Here is a 14,055-nt window from a genome sequence, read left to right on the forward strand (position 1 = left end):
CATTCCTATGAGGGGAAGAGTTCTTGGTAGCACTCAAGGCATGGGTTCCCGTTCCCATCCTTGAGTGCACGCCTTTGCTTACATCGTCCATCCTGCCCTGCCCACTGTCCCTCATGTCTCACGCCCATTCCATGCTGCAGAGCTAGAGAGACCTTTGCATGGTCCAGCTCCGCTGCTCACTGGGCTGTGCCCACAGATGCCCTCCTGTCTATAGCTGCCTTTATCTTCTCAACAGTTTCCCTGGGGTTTCAAATCTAGATGTTGCTTCATTCCACAGCCTGGAGCCCCATTTGTGCTGAGGATCCCCAGTCTGTGCTTCTGGGATGGCTTTGGTGTGGGGTCCTAAAAGTTTACACCTCCCCGTATCCTACGCAGGTGTGTGATCTATTTTGGGTTTGTGTCTGAGGTCTGGCTGGGGGAGGTGCCGTTGCTGGATGGAGATGCCAACTCCCCAAGTCTGTTCTGCACCTGTCAAGTGTAAGGCAGCTACAGACTGGAGGGTATCTATGGGTCTGGCCTCCATCCCCCAACACTGTGAATTCTTAGATACTTAGGAAACGCAGGCTCCTCACACCCAGCCCTGTTTTCAAGACCAGTGATGTGTAATGGTAGGTGTGTGTGTGTAGTGGAGGAGTGCACACTGTGCCTGTAAAGTGTGTGTGAGTGTGGGAGGGAGTTAGTGTCACCGTTTAAGTGTGTATATGCCTATCTTCAGTCCCATGCTCCTCCCCGCTTCCCTCCCAGGCCTCCCGGGTGGCCCAGGAACCCCTATTTCAAGGCATCTTTGTGTTGCTCCCCTCAATTCTGCCCACTCCAGTCTGAGCCTGACAAGCAGCCCTGCAAGGGTTCCGAAGATGCTCTGTTCTCTTGTCCTGGGGACCCAGCCTATCTGCAGATGTACTGTAGTTACTAGCTTTAAGCTCTAGGGGGCAGCAAATGGCCATGTTTCCAGGATGTCTGGCCAGGAGTTTGAGAGCCTCCTCTGGTTCTGTCTGAGGGTCCAGCGAACCCCAGGCAGACCAGGAGCTCTGATCTGTGATCTCAATACAAATGGAGATACATTTGTATGTATCTGATGGCTGCCTCAATCAGCAAGAGGACCTCGGTGTGTGTGTGTGTGTGTGTGTGTGTGTGTGTGTGTGTGTGTGTGTGTGTTGGGGTGGGAGGAGAAGGGAGGGTTGTACAGCTTAGGCCTAGGGGCTACAAACTTAGCCATTGTCTGCCTGGAGTCCTGAGGCCTCCAGAGGACACAATGCCATCTCTGCCTCTTTTTACCTCGAAAGAATGGCCTCACTGTTCACAGCTCCAGTTTCTTTATCTATAACATACATTTATTGAGTGCTAGATTGCACTTCTGACAGGAAGTGGCTGTCACAGTGCCTGGTGCACACACAAGTGCTTAGTGTGACCAGTCTGAGTCCTCCATAGGCTCAGTTTCCCTGTACTTCTAAAGTCAGACAGATGCCTTTTAAAGGATGTTTATGCACAACATGCATGATCCTGGATTCATCTATATATTAGCCTTCATATCTGTTAGCTAAAGATATGGAATCCTGCTGACCTGTGAGTGGAGACTGCACAGAATCCTGGGGGGTGGGGGTGTTCTCAATCTCTCTCTGCCTCTGTGAGTGTCCATTAACCAGAATCTGGAGGGGAAGGGGAACTCCCCCTCTGCCTTTGGATTTTCTGGACGTTCATGTTTTCCTAATGGTCATTTTAAAATGTTCTTGCAGGGATCATTAGCTGCTTCTATTAGCCGAGACACAGGAATGTGTCACGTAAACTATTATGTTTTACAGGAACCAGAAGGAACCAGAAAAGTTAACAGTTCCCCCGGGGAACAGGATTTTGGGTGATATTTATGTATGTGGTGGGGGTTTTTATATAAATATGTTTCCTAAATATACTACAATGAGCATATATTATTTTTAAAATCAGAAGAAAATGTAACACTTGTTCTGAAGTAAAAATAGAATGAGTGGGAGACTGGGCGGAGAGAAAAATATGTGTGTGTGTATATATATATATATACACACATACTTGTATTTATATCCATCCCATATACACACAGAAGGCATTATTTCTGGATTGTGATTATAAGTCATTTTCTTGAAGAAGAAAAAAAACTTTATACTTTTGTTGGGATTCCAGATCAACTAAATCAATATAATTAGATATTTAAAATTGCTTTAGTGCTGGGCTGGGGGTGTGACTCAGTAGAAGAGTACTTCTCTAGCTTGCAAAAGGCCCCGGTTCCATCCTCATCATTAGAAGAAAGAAATCAATAAAATAATTTCTGTGCCACCTATGGGGAGGAATCAACTTTTGTATCAGTGTTTGGTAAGCACAAGATTACATACACACGCACATATACACACCCATGTACTCACACGTACATACATGTGTGATGCGGAGCCCGTTTCCTGCTGACTGTCTGATGAGCACTTGCTCTTGTATCTGTTTCATCTCAAACACTGGTCTGAAGCAAGAGGCCAACTTTGGTCCTGTGGCCCTACCCTTGGGGTCAGGCCGGAGGCCTTCATGGCCATGCTTCAAACTGTTCAGAGCCTCAACCTTGGGTGCCTGGCTGAAACTGCCTGTCAGTGCCAGTCCAGGACGGATGCTCACCTGTTCCTGTCGCACCACAAACAGCACATCTTCTCTAGGCCGCACGGCCACTGCCTCTCCTCGGATGCTCACCTGCAGGCCCCGGGGTGCCTGGAGGGGGCACTGCAGCTGCACTGGGCTCTGCTGCAGGTCCACACCACCTTCACACACATTGGACACCACCTTCCGGTACCTGGTTGGATGGGGGAGGTTCAGGTCCAGAGCAGACAGTGGTTTGATGGGTAGGGACAGAATCGCTTGGCTTCAACCTCTGCAGTCCCTTTGCTATCTGCTCCCCATGCTACCTCATGGCTGCTTCTGTCCACTTATATCTGAGAGCATCAGAATGGAGAGATGGGCTGTGCTGGTCTGCTTTGGAGAGCTGAAGCACCCATGGCTTGATCATATTGCTCACAGTAATAATAACTGGTTTTGTTTTGTTTGTGTTGTTTGCTATGGAGTGACAGAGGGAGACAGTCCGAATTCAAGGTCTTGCTGGGAACTATGGAGGACAGAGTGGCTGAAATGGACTGGGCCTTGGTTTCCTGAGTGGCTATAAGCAAGTGTTTCTCTTCTTGGGATGGCTGTATCCATCCACTACCCATATATCTACCCACTCAGCCAGTGGTGGCATAATGGCCTCTTTGGGAGGGCTTGGTAAGCATGATTTTTATCTGAAGTGTCAGCCAAGACCTGTATCAAGAGTAGACGGGTATAGAAAGATGGGTATTTGTGGTGGCAGAAGAATGGGTATATAGATTGGTGGAAGAATGAATGGGTGGGTGGATAAATGGGTAAATTGATGGAATAAATGGATAGATGAATAGGGGATGGATGATGTGAATGATAGGTAGATGGTATAGGGATGGATGGGTGGGTGGATGTGTGTGTGGCTAGATGGATGGGTGGGTGGATGTGTGTGTGTGTGTGGCTAGATGGATGGGTGGGTGGGTAGATGGATGGATGGGTGGGTGTGTGGCTAGATGGATGGATGGGGGATGGGTGGGTGGTAGGTGGATAGATAGATGGGTGGATGGGTGGATAGGTGGATGGATGGATGGATGAGTGGGTGGGTGGGTGGGTAGATAGATGGGTGGGTGGATAGGTGGATGGATAGGTGGATGGATGGGTGGGTGGATGGATAAAGATAGTTGGGTAGATGGATGGATGGGTGAATGGTTGGGTGGGTAGGTGAATGGATAGATGGATAGATGGATGGGTGGGTGGAGGGATAGATGGATGGAGGAGGACAGTTGGGTGGATGGATAATAGATGTTAGGCTATATACTGCCAAGGCTAAAGCATTTAGTTCCTGTTCCTGCCTCTGTTTCTTCTAGTTCTCCATGGTAAGTAATAAGGAACCTCCCACAAAGGGTGAGGAAATGGCCCATCACATGGAGCCTGTGGGCCCTGATGAAGCTGCAGGATCACAGATGTTATGTATTTGGTATTTCTACATAATGTTGATTCTGTACAAGCAGTTTGTTCAGCTTCACCCACTTGGTGGGGTGAAGGGCCTCCCTGCCACTCCCCCTCCTGCAGAACTTTTAGCCAGCGCAGCACAGACTGTAGGACTCGTTGTATGTCATGGGCTTAGGCCCAGAAGGTGAGTATGCCAGTGGCTGAGATTTCAGCTAAAATGGAGGAAAACCTGGTGTGGGGGAAAGAGGGGGTGGGTAGATGGGTGAGTGGATGGGTGGCTGACCGGCTGGGTGGCTAAGTGTACTCACCCAAGGCTACTAGTGTAAGTCTGACCCAAGACACAGTCTTCAGGAGGAGACAAAGGGTTGAACCAGAAGTTGGCAGAGCACTTGTTGGCAGTGGACTCCGAGGAAGATGAGCGCTCAAACCCGTAGTCACTGGGAAGGGAAAGCTGGGTTAAAAGGTAAGAGTAGAGGGAGCAGCTAGGGTGGAGAACCTTACAGCACAGGTCTAGAGGTGTCCATTTGTGGGGACATGGGTGAATCCACAAGTTTAATCCAGAGAACAGATTGAACAGACTAGCTCCATTCCAGTCCAAGGAGGCTGAAAATGAAGTAGAGCCTGGAAGGCTTCCTGGGGGAGGTGAGTGACACTCAAAGGATGCCAGGGAGAGAGGGGGAAGCAAGGAGTGGCTGTTGGCTGTGCAACCAGGGTCAGCTGCCCTGGAAAGGACACAGGAGACCTGAATGTGGGGTGCTGGGTAGAGAGTGTGAGGCAGGATGGGAGTGGAGGCTTTGCAAACGACATTGTCACAGGGTAGTATGCCTTTGAGTAGAATGAATCCTAGAGGGAGCAGAGGGCTAGGTGAGTGTATCTTGCTCCCATGATGCCCCAGGGTAGAGGCGGCAGTGTGTGTCTGGAGATCTTCCTTGAAGGACACTGCGACCTCTGCCCTGGTTCTGGGGACAAGGTCGTCATGAAATAGAGGTGCTGGAGGAGCCAGGAGGGAGGGACAGTGCTCACCAGAGGAAGTCGGAGTCCCGGCACTTGCACACACGTGACGTGAGTGCTGATGTGAAGCTCCGTCCCTTGACACACCAGGATGTGGACTTTCTCTTCCGGTAACTTCTCTGTTGGCCCATGATGCAGTGATCACCCTGTAGCAAGAACACTAGGATGAGGAACGGACAGAGGACGGTGACAGCTGTCACTGGCTTGTCCTGTGGCTCCTGCCCTGGTGGCAGCTGGGGTGGGGGCATTTGCCTCCTTTGACAAACAGGGAAACTGGGGTTCAAAAGAACTTGACATATCAGTCAACTGGCTCAGCTTCCCTCATCTCAAGCCTTATGGCTGGCCCTTGATGGTCACAGAACAGCTGGACCAGGGTTGTGAATAACTGGAGATGAGCTGTGTCTAGAGGGCTCCTGTGGACACACAGGAGATTCTTAGACTATGCTTGGAACAACACTGCCCTGATTCCAATAACAGGGCCCCTGGTAGTGATGGGACAGAGTTGTCAGGGACTCTGGAATCTTTTCAAGGCTCATTTGAGCACTTTCTTGTAAACCAGTTTCTGCAGAGAGCTGTTGAGTCACTAGCCAGAGTATCCTCCATGTGCGAACTCTCGATGCTCGATTCCAGCTCCTGGTTGACTTCAGCTACTGCCCTAGCTAGTGGCTCAGGCAGAGTCTCTGACTCCAGGTGTCTCCTCTTAGGAATTTTCCATCTTTCTTGGCTACAAATCTCCACTTGCTATTCTGGCTCCCTGGTCTTTAATAAACTCCTCCAGGCTGACCACAGAACCTTCAGCAGGTGACACTAAATCACACCCACTCACAGTCCCCAGGTACCCACTGAAGTGTCAGCTTCTCTTGTTCCACCCTCCAGGAGCTGACATGGGGCCTTCATGTTCAACCCAAGGTGCGAAGGTTAGACATTGATGATGCATTATAACATAGGACAGCCTCAGACCCTGATGTCATATAGTCTTTGCCCATCTCCCCATAAGCAAAAAAGTTCCAAATTATATCATGGAGACCTCCGGGCTGAGGGTGAGGCTCAAGCCCTGCAGGTGCTAGGGTCATTAAGAACTGCAGATCAGAGCAGCTACAGGTACGAGGATGGCCCACAACATCCTTGAGTGGGAAGAGGTTGGCACCTGTGAGGTTCCCTGGAAGAGGAAAGGGCCCTGTGGCTGCAGGCGCATGGCCCACCTGGAGGTCAGTGAGGTCCCAGGAGCTGTAGTCATCCTCGCCACACTGCCGGGGGAAGGAGGGCCGGAAGTCAACCTTGACCAGCTCCCAGTCAGAGCGGAAGCTGATGTGACCAAAGACCCTGAGGGGAGAAAGAAAGACACTTCAGATGGACCCTTCCCTGATGACCAGACACTCAGGTTCCCTGTACCACCACCTGTAATAGCTCTCCTGGTCAGTAGGATTCGAGGATGTGACATGTCATCCACTGGCCTTGGCCTGATGTTATCGTCCTCAGAGTGATTGCTGTTTGTGGCATGCTGATTGTACTAGAGCAGGTTATCCATCCAACCCATGCAATCCCCTTTCTGCCAGGGTAGGCTCCCTGCCTTCTTGGCTGCCACAGACCTTTCCATAGCCTACACACCAGACACTTGCTTTGGGTGAGCAGGAGCCAAGTCTCGTATTATCTGATGTCTCCTTGCCTTTCTGCCAGCCTGCCTCTGCCTACCATGGGATTGGTTCCAGGCAGGGCTGGCACTCCAGAGAGATAAGTCACTGTAAGGCTTGGACAGTGAATGAAAGGGTCCCATGACAGACAGCGCAATGCATCCCACTGAGCAGAGAAAGGGACAGAGGGCGGCCAGCCGCACAGGAAGCACCATGATGCATGGAGGCTAGGCGTGCTCAGCTTGGTCTGAGACCAGCGTTGCACACTGGCTTTGGCTCCTCCCATCCAACTGTCCTGCAGACCATGGGTGGCCTTGTCTCGGAAAACCTGCTGTTCAGATGGGTGTTCCTCTTGTCAGAGCTCATTGTCACCTTGACAGGCAGCTAGAGAGAGGGGTTCCCACATTTCTGTCCATCTCCTTAGGGCTCACCGTATCCTGTGAGGAATGTATGCTGATCGCCCCAGATTTCAGAGGGGAACAAGACTAAGGAAGGGCCCCACCCAGGGTGATACATGGGTTGGCAGCTCACAATTGTGAGGCTTGGCCTTCACCATGGCCAATTAGCCTGAGTGTGATAGCCGAGCATCTCCTGTATGGGAATGTCCCATACTCTACATTCTGAGCTCAAGCAGAGAAGCAAGTTGGTCCAGCTAATCCCATCTCTGTATGCCAGTTCCTGTCTGTAAAGAAACCTTAGTTCCTACTGTGGGCATCTCTTATCTAGTTGAACGGTTCTAGCAGGATAGGCCAAAGGGCCACTGACTACTTGGCAGAGAGCAGGAAATGTGGGCCATGCTGTAGAATGTATTACTGGCTCCGCCCTAGGGATGGCCTGTAGCCCTGCTAGGCTGAAAGCCCTCATAGTACAGCCCAAGGCTGGGACCCTCTGTCCTGTGCTGTGCTGTGGGCAGTGCTGGGAACAATGTCCTGACAAGGTAACTGGGCAGCTTAGATGTGACCTCTGGGTGGATGAAGATAAAGGTTCCATAAGGGTGGGGCTCTGTCCTAAGCTCAGACAGAAAAGTTTTTCATTCTGCCAGCCTGTGTCACGTGAATGATCTCCATGCCCACTGAAATTGGAAGCTGTTTGAAGATGCAGCCTTGTGAAAGGCTTCGTAGGAACCTTGTGGCGCTGTTTAAAAACTTAAAACATGAACGCGCCTGCCTGTGAACTTTGCAGCTTTCTCCAGATGAATGCCGGCTGCAGGGATGAAAGCTGCATTTGGGACCAGACCCGGATCTGAGGACCTTGGCTGCACAAAGCACGAATGTCCCAAAGCAGCCACAAAATGCAGACTACAAGATGAAGTGAGGTGGAGGAGGGGAGGGGATGTGCTCAGGGCAGAGATGGCCCTGTGGTGGGGCCGGGCTGGGGAAAGCGGAGGCTGGGAACCCTGCCAGCTTGCTGGAGCTCTGAGAGCCCTGTGAGGGCTGTCGCCTTTGTTGCTAGCCCTTGCTTTGCAGGTTTAGTCCAGCAAACTGTTCAGCCTCCTTGTAAAGAGGCCAAGGAACCAGGTTGAGTCTGCCCCAGCCCAGACTTCCTCACCTGCTTTTCTTGACAAATACCAAGCACCATAGCCCTGACCTCCCCTGCTGTCCCACACCACAGCCTTCACACAGACAGTTCACACAGACTGGGGAAGCATGAGCCCCCACCCCTATCCCCTGCAGGGTCATTGAAGGCCACAGCATCATGGAGCACCTGACCAAGAACAACCTGCTTGCCTCCCAAGCTGCTAAATAGAGGGTGACTGGGACTATCTCAGCCTTCCATGCCTGGTGCTCAGCTCTTCTGGGATACACATACTACTTGTGTCCTGTAGTAGGACTTGCCCTGGCTTTCTGCTAGCCACCCAGAAAGGAGGATGAGAGGTCATCACCACAGTGGGCTTTCTCACTGCAGCCTGACTGTGGAAGGAACTACATCTGCTTCTGGGGGGGGGGTCATGGACATTCTGTATGGATTCCAGGGGGCTGTGGTCACTCCATGGAGGTACTGGGATGCTCTGTGGGGTTCTGTAGGGGTCACGGATGCTCCATGGGGCTCTCTGGACACTTCATGGGACTCTATGAATGCTCCCTGGGGCCCTGAGTGGGGAGAGGCATGCAGGCTACATCACCTCCCCAGCTTTTTTCCTGGCTGTCACTGGCCAGTGCAGGCAGCAGATGTGCCTGCTAGCCAGGGTGAGAGGAGGAGCCACTGGCCTAGTAGCAGGAAGCAGAGGCCCAGTATGAGGTCACCTCCTGGGAGTGGCTCTGACCCCACCCCCCCACCCAGTGCTGTGGGCAGTGCTGTGGTCTTCCTCACATCAGATGTGCCTGTTTCACCCACGTCCCCTTCCACACTCACGTCATGACCAGCGTCTCATCCCCTGGCTCGCTCAGCAACCCATCCACGAACACTGAGGTGCTGGTGAAGTTGTGTGTGCTCCACGTGTGGCCCTCATCCACGCTGAACCTGTTAAAGGCCACCAGTGTCCACAGAGCGGCATGGTCTTACTCCTTTCTAAGATGTTCTACCTCCCATGCCTGACTCCTATCCACCAGAGACCAGTTCTGGGACAGCTCAACACCTAGGCCACAGCTAGACCACATCCCCCCTCTCTCCGGTAAGACCACCTGCCAGCCACATGGCATCCTTGACTAATCAGCAATGAGAAGGACTGGTACCACATAGGCACTGTGCCCCATGAATAGCAGGGACAGCCGAGCCTTAGAAACATCCAGGAATAGCATGCAAGGCTTGATCACAGCTCAGGGTTCCTCTGTCAGTGACATGTTAATATTACAGAGATATTACCTCCCAGGACACACAGCTATCTTTTCTTTTCTTTTCTTTTCTTTTCTTTTCTTTTCTTTTCTTTTCTTTTCTTTTCTTTTCTCTTCTCTTCTCTTCTCTTCTCTTCTCTTCTCTTCTCTTCTCTTTCTTTCTCTCTCTCTCTCTCTCTCTCTCTCTCTCTCTCTTTCTTTCTTTCTTTCTTTCTTTCTTTCTTTCTTTCTTTCCTTCCCTTCCTTCCTTCCTTTCTTTCTTTCTTTCTTTCTTTCTTTCTTTCTTTCTTTCCTTCCTTCCTTCCTTCCTTTCTTTCTTCCTCTCTCTCTCTCTCTCTCTCTCTCTCTCTCTCTCTCTCTCTCTCTCTCTCTCTTTCTCTCTCTCTTTTCAGACTAAAGTGATACTGGCTGCCTGGATGTTTCCTAGCTCTGCCTCCTAAATATCCATGTTACCCTGTCCTCAATTTGTCAATGGGTCTTTCAGCTATCTGAAGCTTCAGTTGAACCACCTCTTACCTGGGCACCCACTGGCTTCCTTATCTGCACTCCCGGCTCTATTCCTCTGTTAACAGTTTTTTACTGATACGTAAGAGTGTCTCTCTGGACTCCTGAGCCCCCAGCACCCTTCCAAGTTACCATAACTAGGCTATGTATTTTTTTTCATCCTGAGTGCAACATGGTCCATCTCTGGGGCACCTCAGAGGGTTGGGAGGCATGAGTCACCCCAGTGTTAGGCTCCCAGGGCACTGTTCTAGTCTACTCTGTGCCCACATGCCTGCCCTCTGCCCACATGTCCACCCTCTGCCCACATGTCTGCCCTTTGCCCACATGCCTGCCCTCTGCCCACATGTCCACCCTCTGCCCACATGTCCACCCTCTGCCCACATGCCTGCCCTCTACCCACATGCCTGCCCTCTGGCCCATGCTCTCACTTGAGGATCTTCAGGGGGATGGAGGTGTCCTTGATGGCGGCAATGACACCACCGTGGTCCAGGTACAACACATGGTGCTCTTCCTCAAAGACCTGCAGGGTGACATATACTCTTAGGTGAGACCCCGACAAGGCTAGCAGAGCCTCCAACACCCCCATATCCACCCCTGACTTAGCACACGAGGGGTTTGGCAGACAGTGGCCATTTCTCTACCCTGAGGGATAGAGGAAACAGTGGTGTGTACACTCACCACCCTTCCCACAGAAACCCAGGTCAGCAAAGGGCCCAGCAATGAGGGAAGCACAGTGCCCAGGTCTGAGGTCAGGATGAGCCCCAGGCCTATGTGGGGTGTAGTAACAGAGCCTGGGTCCTTAATACCACTGCCACCAGGTGGGTGTGGCCAGCGCTGGCTCCCTGTAGTCCCAGCCTCACTAATCCACAAGTGCCATCATACTTTCCAGCCAGGAAGTCATTGGAGGCAGATGACTCTGAGCCCTCTGTGGCCATCTCAGTGGAGGTCTGAGCTGGGTATCAGGGGCCCTGGCATCCAATGAGTACATGAATGAATGGCCACCATATGGATGAATTAATGAATGGGTGCTCTGAGGGTAAATGAATGAATGCCCCCTGAGGGTTTGCTGGGGGAGACAAAGGTATCTTGATAGGGTCCACCTAGGAGGGACAACCATGCTAGCCACAGTCATATGTGGATACCCTGGAACAAGCACATCTTACAGACAGGAAGTAAGGATATGCCAAGGGCCTCGCAGTTAGGAGTGACAGAGCCAGGCATGGCCCTAAGTCACTCCAGGATACGTCAGTGGACAGGCACACATGGGGTACAGAGAATGTCCACAGACACTGTGAATGAAGGCCTTGCTGTCTGGGCCACATCACCTTCCCTCTTCTCTAGGTAGTGGTTGCCATCCCTCCTGCTATGGGTGCTGGAGGTGCCAGGGCTCAGGAGGTTAGAGAAGAACCCAGGGACCTAATCATTAGCTATCCCAAGACATCAGTGGGCTGTCTCCTGTGAATGCTTCCATCTGCAGCAAGGTGACCTGGGCCAGGGAAGAAGGGAAGAACATTGTGGCGTAGGCTAGATGAACGGGCATAGATCAAGCTAGGTAAGGCAAGAGAAAGGGCCGAACTGCTGCTTCCAGATGGGTGTGGCCTACCCACACCAGCCCTGGCTAGAATGGAAGAGGTCCTGACTCCAAGAAAGTAGGCCCAACAGTAAGCTGTTTGGAGACACTGTCTGAGAAATTGCCAAGAAAGTCTCTGACAGTGTCCAAACTATGGCTCTCAGCACCTTAAGCAGCCCCTAGGGTGCAGGGCCACGGGGACACAAACCTACCCCTGGCTCAACCCTTTTCTGATCCTTCAGAATCCCAGCAGGGTCTTAGAATGCTGTTGGAGAGATCCTTGGTCACTCTGGGAAGCTCAGGGTCTTTTGTTATCTAGGTTTTGAGACAGATCTTGCTCTGCAGACCAGACTGGCCTTGAATCAGCTTAAGAATCTCCTTTCCCTGTCTCTCAGAAGCTGGTGTTACAGATGAGTGTCACCAGGCCTGGCTTAAAGCTGTGTCACTCCACGGGAAAGTATATGTCGGCACTCTGGCCCACCTCTATCTATCAGGCCTCTCTGGCCAGGGAGGAAACACCACAGCAGCTCCACGGGTTCCGCTGGTCTGGAGCTGTTGATAATTCAGTCTTCCAGCAGCACAGTCTTCCTCCCCCACTACAGCTGCCTACAACCACCATATGCATCTGTTTCTGCCTGACACACACATGCATGTGCATGCACACACATATGCACACAGGTGCTGCCCAGTCGGGCATCTCACCTGTGAACCCAGTTGTTCCCTGACAGGGAACCTTGCCCTCTAACACTGATCCTTGGGTCTCCAAGTTAAACCTAAGCAGGCTGCTTCATAAAAGTGGTCCCTCGAATGTCTATAAAATGAGGAAGCCCTTTGGTGCTGCCATCAGTAAAGGTGGACAGACGGTGACCTTTAAGAAACTTAGAGTGGCTTCACCAGTTTCGGTGAAATAGAAATATTTAATGCAATAAATCTCTTCTGCCCTTTACAGACGCCTTGCTTGTTGCATCTTATTAATAGAGCAGCAGCCTTACACCTCTGTATGCAGGGATGAGTGTTTGATGTCTCACCAGGGGAATGTGATGCATGGCCAGGCATCGTGAAGATGTCCTGGGAACAGGACTGGTCTGCAAGACACCTGGCTCATGTCATCTTCTCAAGTGCTTATAGCCAGACCACCCCTAGACCAACCGAGCCTCAGGACCCAACCTATCCAGAGAGGTGGTCAGTGCCTGTTTCAAGGTGCAGGGCCATCCTAAGAGATACATGGGGTGGAAACCTACAGCTTCTATGTGTCATGGGCTCTGTAGGGCCTGCCAGACCTCCTGCCAGTGTCCCCACTCTTCCTGAGCTATAGGATGATGACAGCCAGCATTCCTCTAGCCAGTGGCTCTGACATCCACATGCAGCTGTGTGTGGGAGCTGCACAGGGTCCGGCTGTTGAGGGGATGTTCCCACAGGCAGGCTTTCCTCATTTCCTTTTCTTCTTTTGTCATCCTGGGCCACACTTCTTCCTTGCAGCAACACACAGGATTCCCCCAGGATCCTAACCCTGCCCTTCTCCCATCCTTTTCTTTATGTATGTGACCACTGTCTCTCTCTTGGCCTGAAGGAGCTCAAAGCAAAGTAGGAAGTAGCCATGTGGCCTTCAGTCCCCTTTCTCAGATATTCCTAGGGACACACCTGGCTGTGAAGTGAAATGCCTAACAAAAGCCACAATGCATTGGGCAGATGGTTCCACCTGCCACTGGTCCCACCTCCAGGACAGGTTCTAGCCCTCAGCAGAGGCCTCAGGCTGCTTCTGAAGTGATAAGGTTGATGGCCAGGTGTAGACACCTGGCTCAGGAGTTTAGAGAACCCCTGTAAAAGAAGGGGTACAGAACAGATAGAGGAGTCCAGGGGGGATGCTGAAGAACTCCGGTTACCTTTGTTACCTTACCTGCCTCCAGGTGTGCCCGCAGTCAGATGTGATGTACATCTCCTCTTTATACTCCACCAGCTGTGAGCCCAGGTTACCTGACCAATAGAAAAGGCTGTGTTGCTCTAAGACCAGGCAGATTCCCCAAACCAAGGCCTGAAAGACCCCAGAAAAGGAAACTGCTGAGGCATCTATTTCTACCATAGTGACCTACAGCAGGCCCCTGACTGCCCTCCTTTTCAGACAGTGGCCTGGTATGGCTATGGGGCTTGAGCTGGTTCTCTCTGGGCAGAAAGAACTCAACTCAGATGAGCCCAGTGCAGGACTCCAGCCTCACCTACAAGGTGGACAGGCCCCAGGTGCTCCAGAGTGCCCACAGGTACTACTTGAGGGTAAAATATGTGCAGATAGATCAGGGTCAGGCCTAAGGATATGAGCCATATGGGGAACCATGGGCTTGTGTTCCCTGGGACATGTGAGGACTGCATGTGCATTTGGGGACTAAGTGCCCTGGAGGCTAAAGAGCAGGGGGAGCCAGAGTGTATCTGGGCAAAAGGCAAGCACATAGCAGAAGCACATTTGGTTTCTGTGGAGGGCACAGTTGCCATGTGAGGGAGATGAAACAGGCACCAGGGGCTGAACTCTAGCCTGGGTTATCTCCAG

The 14,055-nt window shown here is 51.6% G+C and overlaps 1 protein-coding gene across 3 annotated transcripts in view; it reads right to left on the reverse strand.

The window, feature by feature from the left end:
• The window catches only part of Sorcs2 (sortilin-related VPS10 domain containing receptor 2), a 381,018-nt gene that overhangs the window by 15,889 nt on the left and 351,074 nt on the right, over positions 1 to 14,055 (reverse strand). For all 3 annotated transcript variants that reach the window (XM_006504202.4, NM_030889.2, XM_030254926.1), the window contains 7 exons: positions 13,414 to 13,490; positions 10,375 to 10,466; positions 9,024 to 9,131; positions 6,243 to 6,363; positions 5,053 to 5,186; positions 4,338 to 4,466; positions 2,629 to 2,800 (listed from right to left, as the gene is read on the reverse strand). In XM_006504202.4, the coding sequence (XP_006504265.1) occupies positions 2,629 to 2,800; positions 4,338 to 4,466; positions 5,053 to 5,186; positions 6,243 to 6,363; positions 9,024 to 9,131; positions 10,375 to 10,466; positions 13,414 to 13,490 (833 nt within the window). The remainder of the gene's footprint in view (positions 1 to 2,628; positions 2,801 to 4,337; positions 4,467 to 5,052; positions 5,187 to 6,242; positions 6,364 to 9,023; positions 9,132 to 10,374; positions 10,467 to 13,413; positions 13,491 to 14,055) is intronic.

The sequence above is a fragment of the Mus musculus genome, chromosome 5 (genome assembly GCF_000001635.26).
Source record: "Mus musculus strain C57BL/6J chromosome 5, GRCm38.p6 C57BL/6J".
Lineage (NCBI taxonomy): Eukaryota > Metazoa > Chordata > Mammalia > Rodentia > Muridae > Mus > Mus musculus.